The 18,638-nt window shown below is 37.7% G+C and overlaps 1 protein-coding gene and 1 pseudogene across 1 annotated transcript in view; one reads left to right on the top strand and one right to left on the bottom strand.

Moving 5' to 3' along the window:
* Positions 1-1,040: 1,040 nt before the first annotated feature.
* Positions 1,041-18,638, bottom strand: part of ppp1r10 (protein phosphatase 1, regulatory subunit 10) — a 34,180-nt gene continuing 16,582 nt past the window's right edge. Inside the window, exons 9-19 of the mRNA XM_028808075.2 lie at positions 18,151-18,253; positions 17,543-17,646; positions 17,306-17,406; positions 17,007-17,139; positions 16,759-16,908; positions 16,363-16,609; positions 15,866-15,941; positions 14,147-14,347; positions 7,578-7,701; positions 5,746-6,126; positions 1,041-2,178 (exon numbers count right to left, since the gene is read on the bottom strand). Coding sequence (XP_028663908.1) covers positions 2,072-2,178; positions 5,746-6,126; positions 7,578-7,701; positions 14,147-14,347; positions 15,866-15,941; positions 16,363-16,609; positions 16,759-16,908; positions 17,007-17,139; positions 17,306-17,406; positions 17,543-17,646; positions 18,151-18,253 — 1,727 coding nt within the window. The 3' untranslated portion in view covers positions 1,041-2,071. The remainder of the gene's footprint in view (positions 2,179-5,745; positions 6,127-7,577; positions 7,702-14,146; positions 14,348-15,865; positions 15,942-16,362; positions 16,610-16,758; positions 16,909-17,006; positions 17,140-17,305; positions 17,407-17,542; positions 17,647-18,150; positions 18,254-18,638) is intronic.
* On the top strand, positions 10,880-10,988 carry LOC114641190 (uncharacterized; annotated as a pseudogene).

Raw genomic sequence — 18,638 nt, 5'->3', positions numbered from 1 at the left:
GTGTAACTGAATAGAATACACAACAAAATGCAGCTATAAACAATCTTTACCTTTATTAAGAAATATACAAAATATATACAAAACATTATTATATTTACATCTCAATGAAGGTGAAAGAAAGTCCCAGAAGAGACAGCAACACGTTTTCACAGAAAACAAGAGTTTGTTGAGCACCTTTTTGCAGCCTATGACAAATTCTAGTGTCATAATTATACAGCCAAATTAGGAACATTTTTTCATAAAAATAGCAGCTTCTTTATTTTCAGTCTTCCCCCTGGTTTAACAAAACTCATGTGGAGGCCAGTACAAATGCTACTGTGTTTAAAAGGCAAAGGCTGCTTTTCATGGCAAGTGCTTCACCTGATGGACCCAACTAACTTGCAGTTTTGATATGTCAATATTGTATGACTACAGTGTATACTGTGACGTTGTCATTTTTCAGTTAAACTATAAGAACTCTACACATTAGATGTTTGAAACTTTCGTTTTGTATTGTTAAACCTTTTGAGTAGTGGAGAATACTGTCAAAGGATCAGTGTGTTTACATACAGTACCACAAGTCTCCTGTCAATTAAATATTGAGGAAAAATAATCAAATGAAATGCAGTTCATCATTCTGTGCCACATCTTGATCTGTTCTAATCTAAATCTTGCATCAGTACAACTCAAGTTTATTTATTAAAAAAAAAACCCAAACAAATCACTGGATTCAAATTGGACAGTTTTAAAAGGTGACCTGCTGCACTAATGCAGATTAATTTAGAGCATTTCAATCGGGGGGTGTGTGTGTGTGTTTGGGTGGAAGGAATGAAAAACTAATTGGTGGAGCACTAAATCTGCTGGTGTTTAAATAGAAGTCAATATTCCAAGCCATCAATACTCGTTCTTTGCAAAATGAGAAAAAAAAATTATGAAACTTAATGAGGGGGGGGGGGGGAGAAAGGCAAACAGAGATAATTCGTTTTCTTTAAAATCATGCCGATCAGGACAATGTAGTTTTGGCAGCCCTGGGTCTGCTTTTGTTTGGGGTTGGGGGGGTCAAACTGGATCACGATCAGCAGAAGCACTTAAGCCACCATTGAATGTGCGGGTCCAAAGACATTTCAAGACTTGTTCGGAGAACACTGACAGCCCAGCAACTTTTTATGCACACAGCACTTGAATGTCTGCGTAAACCTGAACACCAGAACTTACTGGCTTAGTGGTCAAATACCTTTATGTAAAACAAAAAGTGTTATTTTTAAACACAGGTCTATACACAATATATACATCAAAAATATACACAGAGCAAATAAATATTTCAAATGTGTAATACTGTAGTCTGCTTTCATTAAAAAGTCAGCTTAATTATGTTGTGCTGCTGCTGCACAGTGGTAGGACAGTTCAAAAACCTCACCTATAAATGTGGCAGAAATGCTTCCCCCTCCAAGTAGGTTGGCTAAAAAAGGTAATTTATGTAATTACCAACATTCATATCAAGTTAACTTTCTGTTAACTGTTTCTGACAAACAAACAAAAACTACTAACTTTTTTTGTAAGAAATCATTTTTCTATTTGAATGGAGAAATCTGGAGCCATATACTATAAAAAGTATACTATTGTTGAACAATACTTTAAAATATTGTGTAGATCCACTTTGAAAATCGCAAAAGTCACCTCACGTTTTAACTACAAAGACTTTTTTTTTGCTTTCAATTAAAAATGTGGTCATCTCATTAGAAATATTAAAAAGAAAGGCAGAAAAATATGCATTTCACAGTGGATATACACAGCTGACATTCAGTGTCATTTGTAATCCCTCATTCAATCTGGAAAATGAACTCCTATTTCTATGGGAATTTTAGTGAATATACACAAAAAGATCTTGATTTGGTCAAGCTGTTCAAAAAAGACCATCATAATGTTGAAATGATAAAAGAACAGCCCCACTAAGAATGTTAGCTGCACCACTAATGATGAGTCCGACATTAAGGCATGGATGGATGCTCAATCACTGCAGCAGCATCAGAAATTAAAGTTCAGACAGGTGCTACGTTCTTAGGCCCAAAGTTCATACGAAGCCCACAAACATTCATAGAGGTGGTCCATTCACTCCTGGATGGTAAAACGCACAGTTGCTCTCATAACGACAGCTGCCCTTCATCATGAAATGACGGCATACTGGACGCATTGACATATCTATTGAAAGAAAGAATAGCAGGTGGTTAGTTAGCTATAATCATAAAAGTCAATGGACATTATGTGCACTCCCACCAGAACAATTTTAGCTAAATAAATAAATAAATAAATAAATAAAAGTGCCTCATTAGCAAAGTCCAGATATGCCATTCTTCAGATCAGCTTAATCCAATTAAAAGCTTGGCTAAAATCAGTAAGTAAAAGGCTTTAAACAGTTAACATAAAAGCTACAAAAAATAAAGCAAATAAAAATTACAACCAATTTGCCATCTACAGCCAAAAAAAAAAAAAAATCTTCTGAACATTAATACAACAGTGTTTAATTACCAGTTAATTTGAGAGTCATACTACGAGTACTAGAGCTACAGGATTTATTTTAATGCACGCTGGCTCTGTGCCACCTGGATGAATAAGGTGACCTTGTAACAGACGTATGAACCACTTCAGGTCCCTGCTTACTTTCTAGGTTGCACGCCGTCAACTGCTGCATTGTTACTTCTACTTGTGTTCATTTTTCTCTACCACATTTAATTAAAATTTCGCTACAGCACTAAACAGGAGAGCTTAAGTTTCTTGCAGGGGAGAGAGAAAATCATTGGTTCTTTTCAGCATTATATAATGCCATCCTCTGTGATGTCTCAATAATGTGCAATAGTGTAGCTTTTTAGGTACAAGATCTTTTACTTGAGACCATAACCCCAGCTACTTTGTTAGCACACTTTACAACATTAGTTTGAAATAGATGTAACCTTAGGAAAAAATCTGAAACATTAAACAGACTTCTGTGCACTTTTTTTTTTTTTTTTTAATTATTATTTTAAAAGTCTTCAGTCATTGCAGGTATGTGTGCATATACCAGAGAAAAGTCTGGATTGCATAACAGGGGTGGGCAAAGTCATTCCTGGAGGGCCGCAGTGGCTGCAGGTTTTTGTTCTAACCCAATTGCTCAATAAGAAGCACTTATTGCTCTAGAAACACTTCTGCTTCATTTTAGTTGTCTCCCTCATTAAGATTTTGAACCCTTATTGCTAATTTAAGTCTTAAACAGCTGCATTCTGTTTTTAATTGCTCCTTATTAGCAATAAGATGCAAATGACAAAAGAAACCAGTCGTTATCCATTTTGCTTGTTACCCTTTACACCTGTGTGTATTTATCGTGCACGATTTGGTTTAATTAAATACTTGGAAGGAAACGGAAGAGAAAAAAGTGAAGGATTGAGAATTACCCATCCATTTTACACTTCAAAGTATTTGGATGATATCCTTAGAATGGAAAAAAAATATATAGGATATGAGAATGACTTGACATAACAGAGTTAAAGCACTAACAAGCCATGAAATGTAATTATTGGCAAGGATTGTTTTCTAATTAAGCAAATGGGTTGGAACAAAAACCCGCGGCCACTGCGGCCCTCCAGGATTGACTTTGCCCACTCCTGGCATAAGTAATATTTCAGGCTATTTACAGAATCAACAAAGAATGTCCTTTAAGACAACAGTATATATTCAATTAATTAGAAATCATCCACAATCAAAGATAATTTGCACTAATACTAAATATAGTGAAATATTATAGTAAAAAAAAAAAAAAGTATCCACCAATGTCAGTAGCAGAACCCATGCTTACTCGTTCAAAGCAGCAAGGCTTTATAAGGGAAGAATGAACTTTTATATAAAATGCACAATTACTGTCTACTGTGCACCTTTAATGTCTTGAGACTAGACTATAGGAGAAAGCAGCTTTCCTCCAATAATTACAACACAGTAAATGCAAAAGGCATCCACACACAGGTGAAGTGTCAATGACAGAATCACATACAATTTAAAAAAACATTTAACCCTTTAAACTCCACCTCAGTTTTGGCCATTTTATACATTAATTAAGCCAGGCATAACTCCATTTGGAGAATTATTTATGCTGTACTTTTTACAGCGGAATCAAGTTGTAAAAGTTGTATTAATAAATGCACTTGCAATGTTAATTCTTATTTAAATAAAATTCTAAACACTGCAAAAGTTTCAAGTGAATTTGTCAGGAACGAGGGGAAAAAAACCCCACGAAATATGGAAAATACATCTAGCTTTACTGCTTTAAAACTGTAGGATAAACAGGACTCTTTTCACCTTTACTGTTTTCAAGCAAGTATTCATAGCTTACAAATCCATTATTGAAAACCAAAGACTATCATTTTGAAGGGGGGAGCTTTGTGAGATTATATATGGTAAATACATTTTACTGTATAACCAAATTACAACAATTTATTTCCTGTATAGCTCAAAATCACACACAAGGAATGCCTCAATGGGCTTTAACAAGTCTGTTTTTTGATAGCAAGGCCTCCAAAACCCACCCCCAACTCCCTAAGAAGAAGAAGAAGAAAAAAAATAAATAAATAAACTAAAAAACAACTCTTGTATGGGGGAAAAAAAAAATCTAAAGAATTACACCACCAATAAATGAAAGATTAAAAAAAACTACCAAAAAAACAAAAACACACAGTGGAATGAGGCATCATTTGAATGCCAAAATGCTGCTCTCACTTGGAACACAACTGTATGTCGATCAAGAAAGCGGGGGGGAGCAGGTGTTGCTGTGATGCAGCAATTCAGCCACCTCAGAGGGAAGTAAAACATTGCAATATGGCATTTTAACAACAATGTACTTGTATTATAGCAGTGAGAACATGAATGGTTTTATTCACATTTTCAAAATGTCTGCATTATTGTTCAACCCTGCTGCATGTGGGTCCAAAACGATATGAAGTTAAAAGGGTTAAAGTCAAAGGTATTTAGAAAACATTAAAATACAGTCACTATACGGTAGAAATAGCAACTCGATACAAATACTTAAGATTGTTATTTAGGGCAGTTCCTAACTACAATACAAATGCAAAAAACACTAAATGCATCAAGTGTTAGTTTCTCCTCCGTAAACTAAAAGACTATTTAAAAAGTGGATAGATGTCTCCATATGTCCTTTTATCACATCGTGATTCAGTCTGCTGTCACTTTCAACTTCATTGCTTGGTTTAGTCAGACAAATCAAAGGTAAAAAAAAAACTCAAGTAGATTACTAAACAATGCAGCTAAAATTACTGGGGCGGACGATGATTTGGTAAATGTGTGTCTGATGATAACGTTGAAAAAACAGTCATCTCAACTGATGATTGACACCATTTCATTAAATCAGGGAGAACAGTCACTTTAAAAATGCACACAAATGCCCCCAGAAATTACATATTCCACTGCTATGTTTTTAATAAGGAATGTCAGATAATAAAGAACTATACTTTTCCCAATTATGTATAATGTACCTAATTTTAGATAGATGCACACTCAAAACTGCTAAGAGACATTTTTTTCAAGTCATGTAAACATTTTTGGATATCTGTGCAAACCTGTGTTTATTTTATTTCTGTCTGAAAAGAGAAGACAAATTTCATGGTTTCTTCTGGAAATAAGACTACAAGAAAACCTTGAACCTATGAGAACACCCAATTACATTATAATTTGCACTTAAGACTTCTAATCAATGAGAAATTAATGTTTAAAAAGTGACATTTTTACCTGCAATATGTTGGTTGTTGGGCCCTCCACCCCTTGGTGGTCCACCATTGCCACCACCTCCCCGGCTCTGTCGCCCTCTGAAGTTTGGCTCTCCACCTCTTCCCCCTCTCCCACGATGGTAAGGGCCACCTCTCATGCCATGGGGTCCTCCCCTCATAGACTCGCATGGCTGATCCCAGTAACCATCACCACGTTGCTGGTTAGGTGGTGGTCCAATCATTCGTGGCACTCCAGGAGGTCCTCCGTCACTCCCACTGCCCCCACCATGAGGCCCCTGATAATGTGAACGTTGTGTACCATGTGAAAAATGAGGACCATTCTTTGGAGTAGGAGGAAAGCTTCCGTTAGCACCTGGCCCAGGTCCTAGCAGTCCTGAATTTGCTACAAAAAAAGAAAAAAAAAGTTTGGAAATGTCTCAAATTTAACCAAGCTGCCATTTTTGTTAATTATTTAACTGATTAATACTGGAGAACAGCGATTAGCTAATGTAGGAAGAAATGGACATTTCCTCCATTTACTAGCCTTTCAGTAGAATACAAGACGTGCAAAATGCAGAAAGCCAGCTGCATTCCCAAGAGGGAACCAACAGAGCAATTGTAGTTTTACCAACACCTGATGAACCCGCTTGGTATATTACAAGTTGATGGAGAAAACTCCATACTACAGAAAAAAAACATGGGGCAGCACAATTAAGTCAAGCAGTTCAATAAAATTTATACACAAACAAAATATATAGCTAGAAATCCACAAAGGGAGAAAATGAATCACATTTTTACAGTTGGGCTTTCAACTACTACCTGACATCAACATCAGAGGAAAATGATTACAACATACAGGAATCAAAGGCAATATATGGGGGGTTGGTAAGTGAGTGAAAGAGGGGTAAGTTAGCAAGGTTCAGGGGGACCCCACATTACTGATCCACTTTTCTTACACCCCCCTTCCTCATTTGTTATATATTGCCTTTGATTCGCGGATGTCTAATCATTTTCCTCCGATGATGACACCTGGAAGGTTTCAAGATACGCGATTAACTTTCTCCCTTTGTGGATATCTAGCTATTAATATGCAAACCGCATCACAGCACTTTGCTTCTATTCCATTGTAGGGGAAATGGGATGCACCTGAGCTTAATGGCAAAGGCTGTGAATACTTATGTACATGTGCTTTCTCAATTTTTTTTATTTTTAATAAATTTGCAAAAATCTCAAGTAAATTTTTCACGTTGTCATTATGGGGTGTTGTGTGTAGAATTCTGAGGAAAAAATGAATTTAATCCATTTTGGAATAAGGCTGTAACATAACAAAATGTGGAAAAAGTGATGCGCTGTGAATACTTTCCAGATGCACTGTATATACACACACACACATATATTATTTTTATATTATATATATATATATATACATATATATACATATATATATATATATATATATACATACATATATATACATAAATACATATATATACATATATATACATATATATACATACATATATATACATATATATATATACATACACATATATATATACATATACATATACATATATATATATATACATATATATACATATATATATATATATATACATATATATATATATACATATATATATATATATATATATATATATATATATATATATATATATATATATATATATACACACACACACACACACACATACACACCGCTTGACAGTCAGCATGACAATGTACTGCTTTGGAGACGGGCTACAATGTTTTAAACAAATTTAGAACTAATACAGGCTGCACTGTATTAGACAAAAGACATAACACTATATGCAACTAATCTAACCTACTCACCTGTCCCAGAACCCTGAGTTTGGCTTTGGTTCTGATTCTGTAGAGATCCTAGAAGCTGCTTGATTTTATCAGAAAAGTCAGGCTGCTTTATTAGGTCTTCTGTCTTCTGATTCCCCTGGGCTCCCTAAGGACAAAATATTGATCAAATTTATAACCAATTAAGAATCTTCACTAGAAAAATTAAGCTGATTATGTAAAGATACAAATCAAAAACAATAGCAAGAGTACCAAGAACTGTTTACAGTAAATGTGCATACTTCTTGCATTTCTGCAGAACCATATTCATTTTGATAGTATTTTTAATATTGAGATTCGGATGCACCACACTTTAGCATAAAATTACACTAATGACACAGTTACGAGGGACGTTCAAAAAGTTTCCGCACTTCAATATTTTCATTGAAAGAGGCGAAGGTGGGAGTAGTAGTAATTGGATGTGTCCGAGAGTGTCATGTGACTAGTTCTGTCTGGCAAGCCGGCTTCCCTTGCAGTTTTGTATAAGAGCCGTCACCCTGTGGTGTAGATGGCTGTGAAACTCAGAGCACCGTTCCTCTTTGGTGCAATCTATGTCACACATTTTATGTGGGCAGGTGTGTCATGAGGACTATGAGTGGATTGAAATATTCTAAAATGGCCATGCTAGTGTGACGGATGCAGAGTGTCTGGACATCTAGCTACAGCCATGACCATGAGGAATGAAGAACGAACCCAGGAACTCATTCGCGAAAACAGAAGAATTTTCTTGCTTCTGACATTAAAAAGTTTGTACGACACATGGAAAATTGCAAAGGAAAGTGACTAAGTAGAAAAACGATGCCATTTGATTTTGAAATCCTTAACAGTTACATGCCTCATATGTTAAACAGAAAAACAGTGTTAATAAAAAATGAATGGCTCTAGAGCCCCTATGTCCCTCTTGTAATGATACAAAATAATGTTTTGTCTCCTTGAAAATGATGAACACTAGCTCAACTCTTACTTCGCTTTGCATTACAGGAAAAAGAATGCAATTATAAAACGGCACTTTTTAAAAATGAAAAAAAAAAAAAAAAAAAAAAAAAAAAAAATCATACTCCAACATGGTTTCGAGGTGATCTAAGAAACTCGACTAAACTATGGATCACAAACTATCATTTCAAAATATCAGAAACAGCAATCCCACAGGTTTGCACGGTAAACCCAAAGAATGGTGATAAAACAGGGGAAATGTGGAAATAACTAGCAAATACAAAGACATGCTGAAAAACATATGGTGATTGACAAGAGCCTCATACACCATTATTTTTATTCATCCATATATTACCAATGGTAGTCTTCTTGTCTAGTAACAGTTCTTACTTGCAAGCCCTTAAAAATTATATATGATATGCAATTTGATAAATTACATCTGAATGCAACGTAAAGAGCAATTACATTTTTGTGTAAAAAGTGAAATCTGGCTAACAAATATTCTTGACTGCCTAGATGTACTACTCTTGTGTAGTAGTCAAGTTTAACCAACATTACTTCAGATATTCTGTGGCATATAAACTTGTTCAGCATGCAGAGGAAATCAAGGAATGAACTTGCTATCCCTCATGCTAAACAAGCCAGCTTATGATACTGTTGAAGTATACACCTACATAAAGCACTTTGGTATCACAAAACACTCAAAGTCAGCGTCTACCCTGCTATAAAGAGTCAGCTTTGCATTGAACAGTGCAGAGGTGATTAATCTTTAAAAACTTTAGGGTAACCCTGGGCAATACTAGTCTGGTGTTACAAGAATTAGTCTTCTTAACAATTCACAACTGAACATGGTGCTACGTAAATGAAAAACTGGAGCCTAATAAATCAACCTCAAAAGATATAACTTAAGGAAGTGGGTTATTGGTCCCTGGGGTCAACTGCAAAATGGGGAAAATAAAAATCATACAATTGCTTAAAAAGCTGTAAAAAATAATGCCTATGACAACAAGTTCACCTGGTATTTTAATATCAGCATTGTTACTTCATTAGTGTACTTGCCAATTACGCCTATTAAACACATTTTTCAAATGCTAGTCGAAGGCTACCATAGACATGCATATGTTGCATTTATTTATTTAAAACTAGGGGGCTCTGCCCCCTGCTTGCTTCGCTCGCCCACCCCCGGGTTTGGTTTACTGGATATACAATTTAAAGAAATGGTTTCATGGTAATTGTTACATATGTATTATTTTCACTTTTACTTTAAAACTTTTGTAAAAACAATACTTGTCCTTTATTTCCGGCCCCGGGCGTGGTTACACCTCATTCTCGCAGAACGTATAATGCTGCTCACGTTGTCAAGGGGAGGGGTAGTGCGGCTGAACGCATGCTAAGGAGAAGCCGTCGGATCATCTGCTGTTGTTGTGCTACCCGTCTATCATTTAAAATCCTGTATAGCAGCTGTCCTTTTGTCACTTTTTGGATCATCCGCTGGGTTTCTGCTGCTAGCAAGCTGGGAAAAAGTTAGGCATTTGTATCTCGTTTTTTTTTTTTGAGCCTTTCGAATTCCACTGCTTTCATAATCTCTAACCTGCTCTGCCATGTGTATAGGCACCAACATTTTTGAACGTCTTTATGAATTTCTACTTTGTCTCAATTCTGAGCCTGATTGGACGTGCTTCCCCCCCTCCACCAGTTCCACTTGTTCTGGGTTGATTATTACTTTCCTTATTTTCTACATTTGCACCTAGATTATTGTTTTTGCATTTTTTTCTCTCCATTGCTTTTGGGTCTCTTTTCTCCGAGCTGCTCTTTCTTCTTTGCTTAGTCGTCGACGTTTCATCTATAACGTATTGTTCTTTATATGCGTTGAAAGCCCTGGATCTGTGTGTGCTCAAAGCCTTTACATAACCGAGTGTTTTGCTACCCGTGGTCTTATTTGATATTGGTTCTAAGTAGGGTATGTCTTACAAGAATCTCATGTTCTACGTCCCCGCGAGACAGTCCTGGGTCAATCTCTTGGCACAAAGTCTCATGTTTAAGGTCCCTGCGAGATGCTCCGTAGCCAATCTCTTTCATCTCGCGGGTCTTTCAAGTGTCTTCCGTGATCTTCACGTGAAGATCATGTCTCGTCTCCCTAGTCTTTCCCTCCCAGGATTTTTTTTTTTTTTTTATAATAGAGATGTATTTATTAAAAGCAGCCCATTTCCCCTCCCCCCCCCCCCCCAAAATCATAAAAGCACTTTGTTTTATATCGTTTTCTTACATGCACTTAACTGGTAGGTCTGTATATCAGTTTATTATAGACATGTGAGATCTGTCATTTTTTAGAAGGTGATAGGTAGAGGGAGGTAGTTTACGGCCATACCACCCCGAATATGCCCGATCTTGGAAGCTAAGCAGGTTCGGGCTCGGTGAGTACTTGGATGGGAGACCGCCTGGGAATACCGAGTGCTGTAAGCTAAACCCCAGCCACAGGGGATGCACAAACCAGTGCGTTTCTTCGTGCTGGTCCCAAGCTCGAATAAATGGGGAGGGTTATGTCAGGAGGGGCATCCGGTGTAAAATTTTGCCAAATCAATATTAGAACAATACAAAATTTCCATACCAGATCGGTCGAGCCCCAGGCTAACAACGACCACCAGTACTATTAGCCAACAGGGTGCTGGCGGAAATTGGGATACTGTTGGCCGAAGAAGAGGGGGGAGATGTCCAGAGGCAGGAGGAGGAGGAAGAAGGTAAAGAGAGTGGAACCGAGGGTAGGAACTTTGAATGTTGGCAGTATGACTGGTAAGAGGAGAGAGTTAGCAGATATGATGGAGAGAAGGAAGGTTTATATATTGTGCGTGCAAGAGACTAAATGGAAGGGGAGTAAGGCCAGGTGGATCGGAGGTGGATTCAAATTGTTTGATCATGGTGTGGATGAGAGGAGAAATGGAGTAGGGGTTATTCTGAAGGAACAGTATGTCGAGTGTTTTGGGAGGTGAAAAGAGCGTCGGACAGAGTAATGATTATGAAGCTGGAAATTGGAGATATGAGGATACTGTAAATGTTAGTGCATATGCCCCGCAAGTTGGATGTGTAATGGATGAGAAAGAAGATTTTTGGAGTGAGTTGGATGAAGTGATGACGTGTACCAAAAGGGACAAAGTGGTGATTGGAGCGGATTTCAATGGACATGCTGGTAAAGGGACAGAGGAGGCGATGGGTAGGTATGGTGTCAAGGAGAGGAATGAAGGTCAGATGATAGTGACTTTTGCCAAAAGGATGGACATGGCTGTGGTGAATATGTATTTTATGATCAACATAGGGTTACGTACAAGAGTGGTGGAAGATGCACACGGGTAGATTACATCCTATGCAGAAGAGTCAATCTGAAAGAGATTGAAGACTGCATGGTGGCAGGGGAAAGTGTAGTTAAGCAGCATAGGATGGTGATCTGTAGGATGAAGTTCGAGATCAAGAAGAAGAAGAAGAAGAAGAAGAGAGTGAGGGCAGAGCCAAGGATCAAATGGTGAAAGTTGAAAAAGGAAGACTGCAAGGTTGAATTTCGGGAGAATGCGAGACAGGCACTGGGTGGTAGTGAAGAATTACCAGACAGTTGGGAAACTACAGCAGATATAGTAAGGGTGACAAGAAGAAGGGTGCTTGGCGTGACATCTGGACAGAGGAAGGAGGAAAAAGAAACCTGGTCGTAAAACGGAGAAGTACAGGAGAATATACAGAGGAAGAGGATGACGAAAAAGAAGTGGGATAGTCAGATGCTGAAAGTAGACAAGAGTACAAGGAGATAAGGCACAAGGTGAAAAGAGAGGTGGCGAAGGCTAAAGAAAAGGCATACGATGAGTTGTACGAGAGGTTGGACACTAAGGAGGGAGAAAAAGACCTGTACTGAATGGATAGACACAGAGGGATTGAACTGGGAAAGATGTGCAGCAGGTTAAGGATAAAGATGGAAATGTACTCACATGCGAGGAGTGTGTGTTGAGCAGATGGAAAGAGTACTTTGGGAGGTTGATGAATGAAGAGAACGAGAGAGAGAAGAGGTTGGATGATGTGGGGATAGTAAATCAGGAAGTGCAACGGATTGGCAAGGAGGAAGTAAGGACAGCTATGAAGAGGGTGAAGAATGGAAAAGCCGTTGGCCCAGATGACACCTGTGGAAGCATGGAGGTGTTTAGGAGAGACGGCAGTGGAGTTTTTAACTAGAATGTTTAATGGAATCTTGGAAAGTGAGAGGATGCCTGAGGAGTGGAGAAGACGTGTACTGGTGCCGATATTTAAGAATAAGGGGGATGTGCAGGACTGTAGTAACTACAGGGGGATAAAATTGATGAGCCACAGCATGAAGTTATGGGAAAGAGTAGTGGAAAATAGGTTAAGAAGTGAGGTGATGATTAGTGAGCAGCAGTATGGTTTCATGCCAAGAAGGAGCACCACAGATGCAATGTTTGCTCTGAGGGTGTTGATGGAGAAGTTCAGAGAAGGCCAGAAGGAGTTGCGTCTTTGTGGACCTGGAGAAAGCATATGACAGGGTGCCTTAAGAGGAGTTGTGGTATTGTATGAGGAAGTCGGGAGTGGGAGAGAAGTTGTACGGGATATGTACGAGGAAAGTGTGTCCGTGATGAGGTCTGCGGTAGAAATGGGGGATGCATTCAAGGTGGAGGTGGACAGGTTGACAGACGAGATTAGACAGGAATCCCCATTGACTATGATGTTTGCTGATGACATTGTGATCTGTCGCGATAGTAGGGAGCAGGTTGAGGAGACCCTGGAGAGGTGGAGATATGCTCTAGAGAGGAAAGGAATGAAGGTCAGTAGGAACAAGACAGAATACATCTATGTTATATGGGTTGGAGACGGTGGCACTGACCAGAAAGCAGGAGACAGAGCTGGAGGTAGCAGAGTTAAAGATGCTAAGATTTGCATTGGAAGTGACAAGGATGGACAGGATTAGAAGCGAGTACATTAGAGGGTCAGCTCAAGTTGGACGGTTGGAAGACTAAGTCAGAGAGGCGAGATTGCGTTGGTTTGGACATGTGCAGAGGAGAGATGCCGAGTATATTGGGAGAAGGATGCCAAGGACAGAGCTGCCAGGCAAGACAAAAAGATGAAGGCATAAGAGAATGTTTATATATGTGGTGAGAGAGGACATGCAGGTGATTGGTGTAACAGAACAAGATGCAGAGGACAGAAAGCTACGGAAGATGATCCGTTGCGACGACCCCCAACGGGAGCATCCAAAAGAAAAAAAAGACGATAGGTAGAGGGATCCTCAGCCTAAAGCAAATCTCTCAAGGGGGCTTTGGAATGAAAAAGGTTGGGAACCCCAGACTTAAGGAAACAGCTCTTAGACCTTGGCATCTACCACATCCACATTCATAGTATCTTCAATGTACATCACATTAAAAGTACTTAAACAGAACAGATTTAATTGACAAATATGGTTTAAAAAGCGTACTTGCAAAAAGATACTGTCAAAATTAAGTACTAATAAGAAAACTGGCCATACAATTCAAATGGATATTGTGAAGTATGCAAGATGCTAAGTACCATCAGAAATTAAACCTTGTGTTAGAACAGAAGATAAAATGTAATGCCACAAAACCCTGTTTCTTTACCATTATAGTGGAGAGGAGCTCTTGAACATTGACTGGTGGTGTACTTCCAGCATTTTGCTGCTGAGGGCTCCTGCCAGCTCCCATGCTGCCCATAAGATTAGCAAGAATGGGTGGTAGCTTTGCTGTTGAATTATCTGGAGACTGAGAAGGGGCAGCTGGATCCACAGGGTCCATATATCCATCATCCATGAATGTAGAATCCTGCAAAGAGATAAAAGTAAACCTTGGTAAAACCACTATGCTCTTAGTTTTTAATAATCAGCTGTACAAGGAATAACATGGCAACCTTTTAAAGATCCATAACCTGCTTATGGGCGGGACCACACACTATAAGCTAGTTAATCAAATGCAGGTATACACTGTGCAATTTTATGTGCTCACAAACAACTGAAGGCATTTTCAACAATCACACGTAACTATGTGGCAAGAGCACTGAATCAAGACTTTATGGTACCCATGAGACTATGAAGACGGAATTCAAAATGTGAAGAGATTTTTTTTTGTCAGCAACATAAGTAAATCTAAAAATGACAAAACATTAAGCTTTTAGTTATACAAAAATGCAATGCTTCCAGGAATATGCAGATACTGGACCATGTTCCTCAGTAGATATTCCAAATTACTCATTTATGACACTATGTTGCATATTTAATACCAATTATTACCATTCAAGTACAATAATATAACTGTTACATTTTAAATATGTAAAACTAAGATTCACTTTGACTCGTTAGTATTCTCTTCAAACCAAATCAAAGTTCTCCTGTCATGTGTAGAGCTAAAACTTGAGGAGTTAATAACAATCTGTCTTTCAATACTGTGGAGGGGTGGGGCGCAGGGTATGGGGCAAGAAACTTAACTGTTTAAACTGGCCTCGTGTGGAACGTTAGTGCAAGAGTACCCAGAACTCAATGAAAGATACCAGAAGAGTAAGAAATTAAAAGCCTAAAAGCAGTACCCAAAGTGAAACCCCCGTGTATGGATGGAGTTTCTAGAGTGCATAGAGAATAATTCTCAAACCATTCACAACTTGGGGGACTTTGAAGCAGACAAGGGCTGGAAAACACTGACCCATAACTGTGGATTTTTCCCCCCTCCCCAAAAGGTGGAAGGAGCACACACACACACCCAAAAAATGTAATCCTCATGGACATTGCTTACTCTGAAAAGGAACACCTTTAACTACAGGCTGCTAAAAACTGCAGAATAATCTGCTCTTTTGTTCAGGGCATATACTAGTGAGTCCTGACAAATGACTCACCATCCAGATCGATTGATTAGGCTGGTAATACTGCAACTATGAATTATTTACTCAAATTAAAACTTTATTAATGACCATTGTGTCACTGACCCTCACCTATTCTGGTTTAGGTTTTGATATCCTGCTGAAACCACTACTACTTTGCCAAGCTACTGGTCACTAACACAGAATGTAACATCAGATTGGTCATTTTTCACAAAGCATCAAGGATCAGTTAAATTAATTACACAGTTAAGGATTTCACCACTTTGTTAGATATGTTGTAGAAGGCCCAAGAGTAAGACAGCAGCCATGTGGCTTAGGTCGCGAAAATAACTGACTTTGCCTGTTAACCATCATAACCAAGTTTTCATTCTTCTAAGAATGCGGTTAGCTAAAGGGTACCAACAAATATTACATCTATAACACAGCAGAGTTCTTGGAAGACAAACTAGATTGCTGTTACAAACCAGACTTACCTCATCCAAGGGGATAAGCTTTGGTGGTATTGGCTCATATGCTTCTGAATCAGGCTCATGGGGGCTGTCTGGGACACTGATTAAAAGGAAAAGAGTGGGGGGGAGATCATTAATCTGCTGGGAAGGACTTCTGAATTTATAAACAAAGATTCACTTAAACTTTCCAGAGAAAATGAATATATGCCACTTGATGGAAAAAAAATTAGCAAACTTCAGAAATACCAAAGCAGTTCTTTAATGAAAAAATTAAGAAGGTAAAACAAAGAGAACCACAATTTGTTAATGGTTCTTTTATGATTTACTGGATACACTATAGAAATTAAAGGCATTTTACTGTATTTTTAAGATCTAAAAATTGTTTAAATTCTGTATACTGTACAATTGAGAAACTATCAATTATGGAATCAATATAAGTTTAGCTCACTAATAAGTTGGTCTTAAAGGATCGATTCAATTCAGTTTTATTCTCCCCAGAGGGAAATTAACTTAATATGTACCTTTCTTTATACAGGAAGATCTCTTGGAGGATCCCCTTTTCCCTTTCCTGCTGTATTAACTTCTCTTCACTTCCACTACCAGGAACAACAAGGCTCTCAGGAATTGAAAGAGGACGTGGACAACTCCAAGCCACCTTCTCCTCCATAGCATCATGAGACAGTCGCCGTGCTGTTTCAAAGGCTCGACGATCCTTCATCATCTCTTGTTTGGCAGCTTCACCAAAGTCCTTGATTTTGTTGACATTAACTAAAGTTTACAATAAAAAGAAAAAAAAATCCTGGCTGTAAATGTTTGTTATTTTTGACAAATCTGCTAAATAAAGTATTTTGCTCCCTTAAGAAGTGTGAACTAAACTATTTAGATCAGTATCAAGAAAGATTAGCAAGTCTGGTTACCTCTCTCTGTCTCATCCAACTCAAAATAGTAGTACTGCCGCAGAGTAAGCTCTTCTGCCCAATGTACTGTCTTTTTCTTCTTTGATTTCTGAATTGACGTAGTGTTATCTTCTTTACGTGCCTCTGGTAGTGCTTTTGTCTCATCAGGAACTACAAGGATTACTAACATTAATTTCAAAACAAATACTTCAAAAAATTTCAACTGCTGCCAATATTTTTAATATTACAGATGGTCAATAAAAACATACCAATATCCATGGGCTCTGGTACCTCCACTGCTGGAACTGGAGTGCCTGGCTGATCTATGTCCATGACCTCAACTGGAGAAGGTGGCTTTACAGGACTGGGATCCTGTGGCATTTTGGTCTCAAATGGACAAGGCTAGAAGTGAATGGAGGAAGGAAAAAAAAAAACAAAAAAACAAACCCTGTTACCGATTTTGGTTTCTGGGAAACTCAAAAAAAAAAAAAAAAAAAAAAAAAAAAAAAAAGCTTACAGTATTGGATAAAGTGGATTTTTCAAGAAAGGTACCAGTACACTGTCTTACCTTCTGCGTAGTTGGAGACACCACTTTCTTCTTCTTTTTAATCTTTATTCCTGGAACTGGAGCTGAATTCAAAGCATCCAAAAAGCCACTGCATTCCATTGCTGTAGAATTTAACAAAAGGAGGAGGTCAACTTAAAAAAGCAATAGACCGCACATCACAAAACAAAGTGCATATAAAAATAGACAAAACCTAAATTCTCTGTAAAAAGAGAAATATATAAACAAAAAACAACTCACGCTGTGGTGGGATGATCTTAACTTTAACTTCCTTAGTGGAATTTGGAGTAGTGTTGAGAGGTTTGTATTTCTTTTCTATTGGAGGTGTCTCAACTGGAGCAGAGCTGCCAAAATCAAGATGTACTATATGTAACAGCTGGCCTAAAAAACATTTTGTTGTTCTAAAAGCTAAATGATCTATTTAGAAATAGTTGCAATGAATTACCTTAAGCAAAAATGTATTTTTATAGTATGTGACTGTTAATTTCTTATAAAAAACCAGCATTTATTAGAACATTCTAATTTTAATTGATTACTGCTCAAAATAGCATTTCTTCTTTGTTTAACTCCTTCATGCCCAGGACTTCCAAAAGCATAATTACTGTAAATTCTTCATTTTAAATCATACTGTCTAAAAATCAGTGCCCCCAACAGTAGTGTACAAAGGCGATAAGTTCTTGTCTAAATATGCAGAAATCCTCCAAGAGTAATGTCTTTTAAAGATGGTTCTACAGTGCTTTCAAAATTCACATTTGACAAAGTGAAACTGCATGCAGAAACAATTAGAATAAGCAGCCTGAATAACGAAGATAGTTTATAATCTGGTAAACTAAGAATAAAATACATACCTTTGCCTTTTTAGTGGAGCTACTTTATATTTGTCACCTAGCTGAATTGGCGGGGGCTGAATCTTTTTTATTAAAACTGGAGGAGGTGTTTCCAGTTCCAGTCCTGTCATTGGAAGGGAAAAAAAACAAAAAAAACAAATTCAACACTCTACTAAATAGCTTTTAAAATTATCAGAAAAGATCTTTTCCATCAAAAAATATATTCTTTTAATTGCCCAATCCCATATTTTCAAATGAAAAATACTCAATTAACAAACTGACTTCTAATGAATCATACATACTGTATGGCAGCTATTTTCCACAATTTTACTGAAGCTGACATTCTCTTGCTATTGATGCTGAGAAATTTTAATCAACAGCTAGTCTGAGTCGTCACTCATGCACCATTAAGAAAGTAAGCTGTCATTCACAATGTATACAAAGTGTTGACTTTGCGGCAGGATATCCTATTAACTTGTGTCACGTAATCCAGGCATGTCAAACACACG

This window comes from Erpetoichthys calabaricus, chromosome 1 (genome assembly GCF_900747795.2).
Source record: "Erpetoichthys calabaricus chromosome 1, fErpCal1.3, whole genome shotgun sequence".
NCBI lineage: Eukaryota > Metazoa > Chordata > Cladistia > Polypteriformes > Polypteridae > Erpetoichthys > Erpetoichthys calabaricus.
The sequence above is the reverse complement of the archived record's forward strand: the minus strand, read 5'-3'. Positions and strand labels throughout refer to the sequence as shown.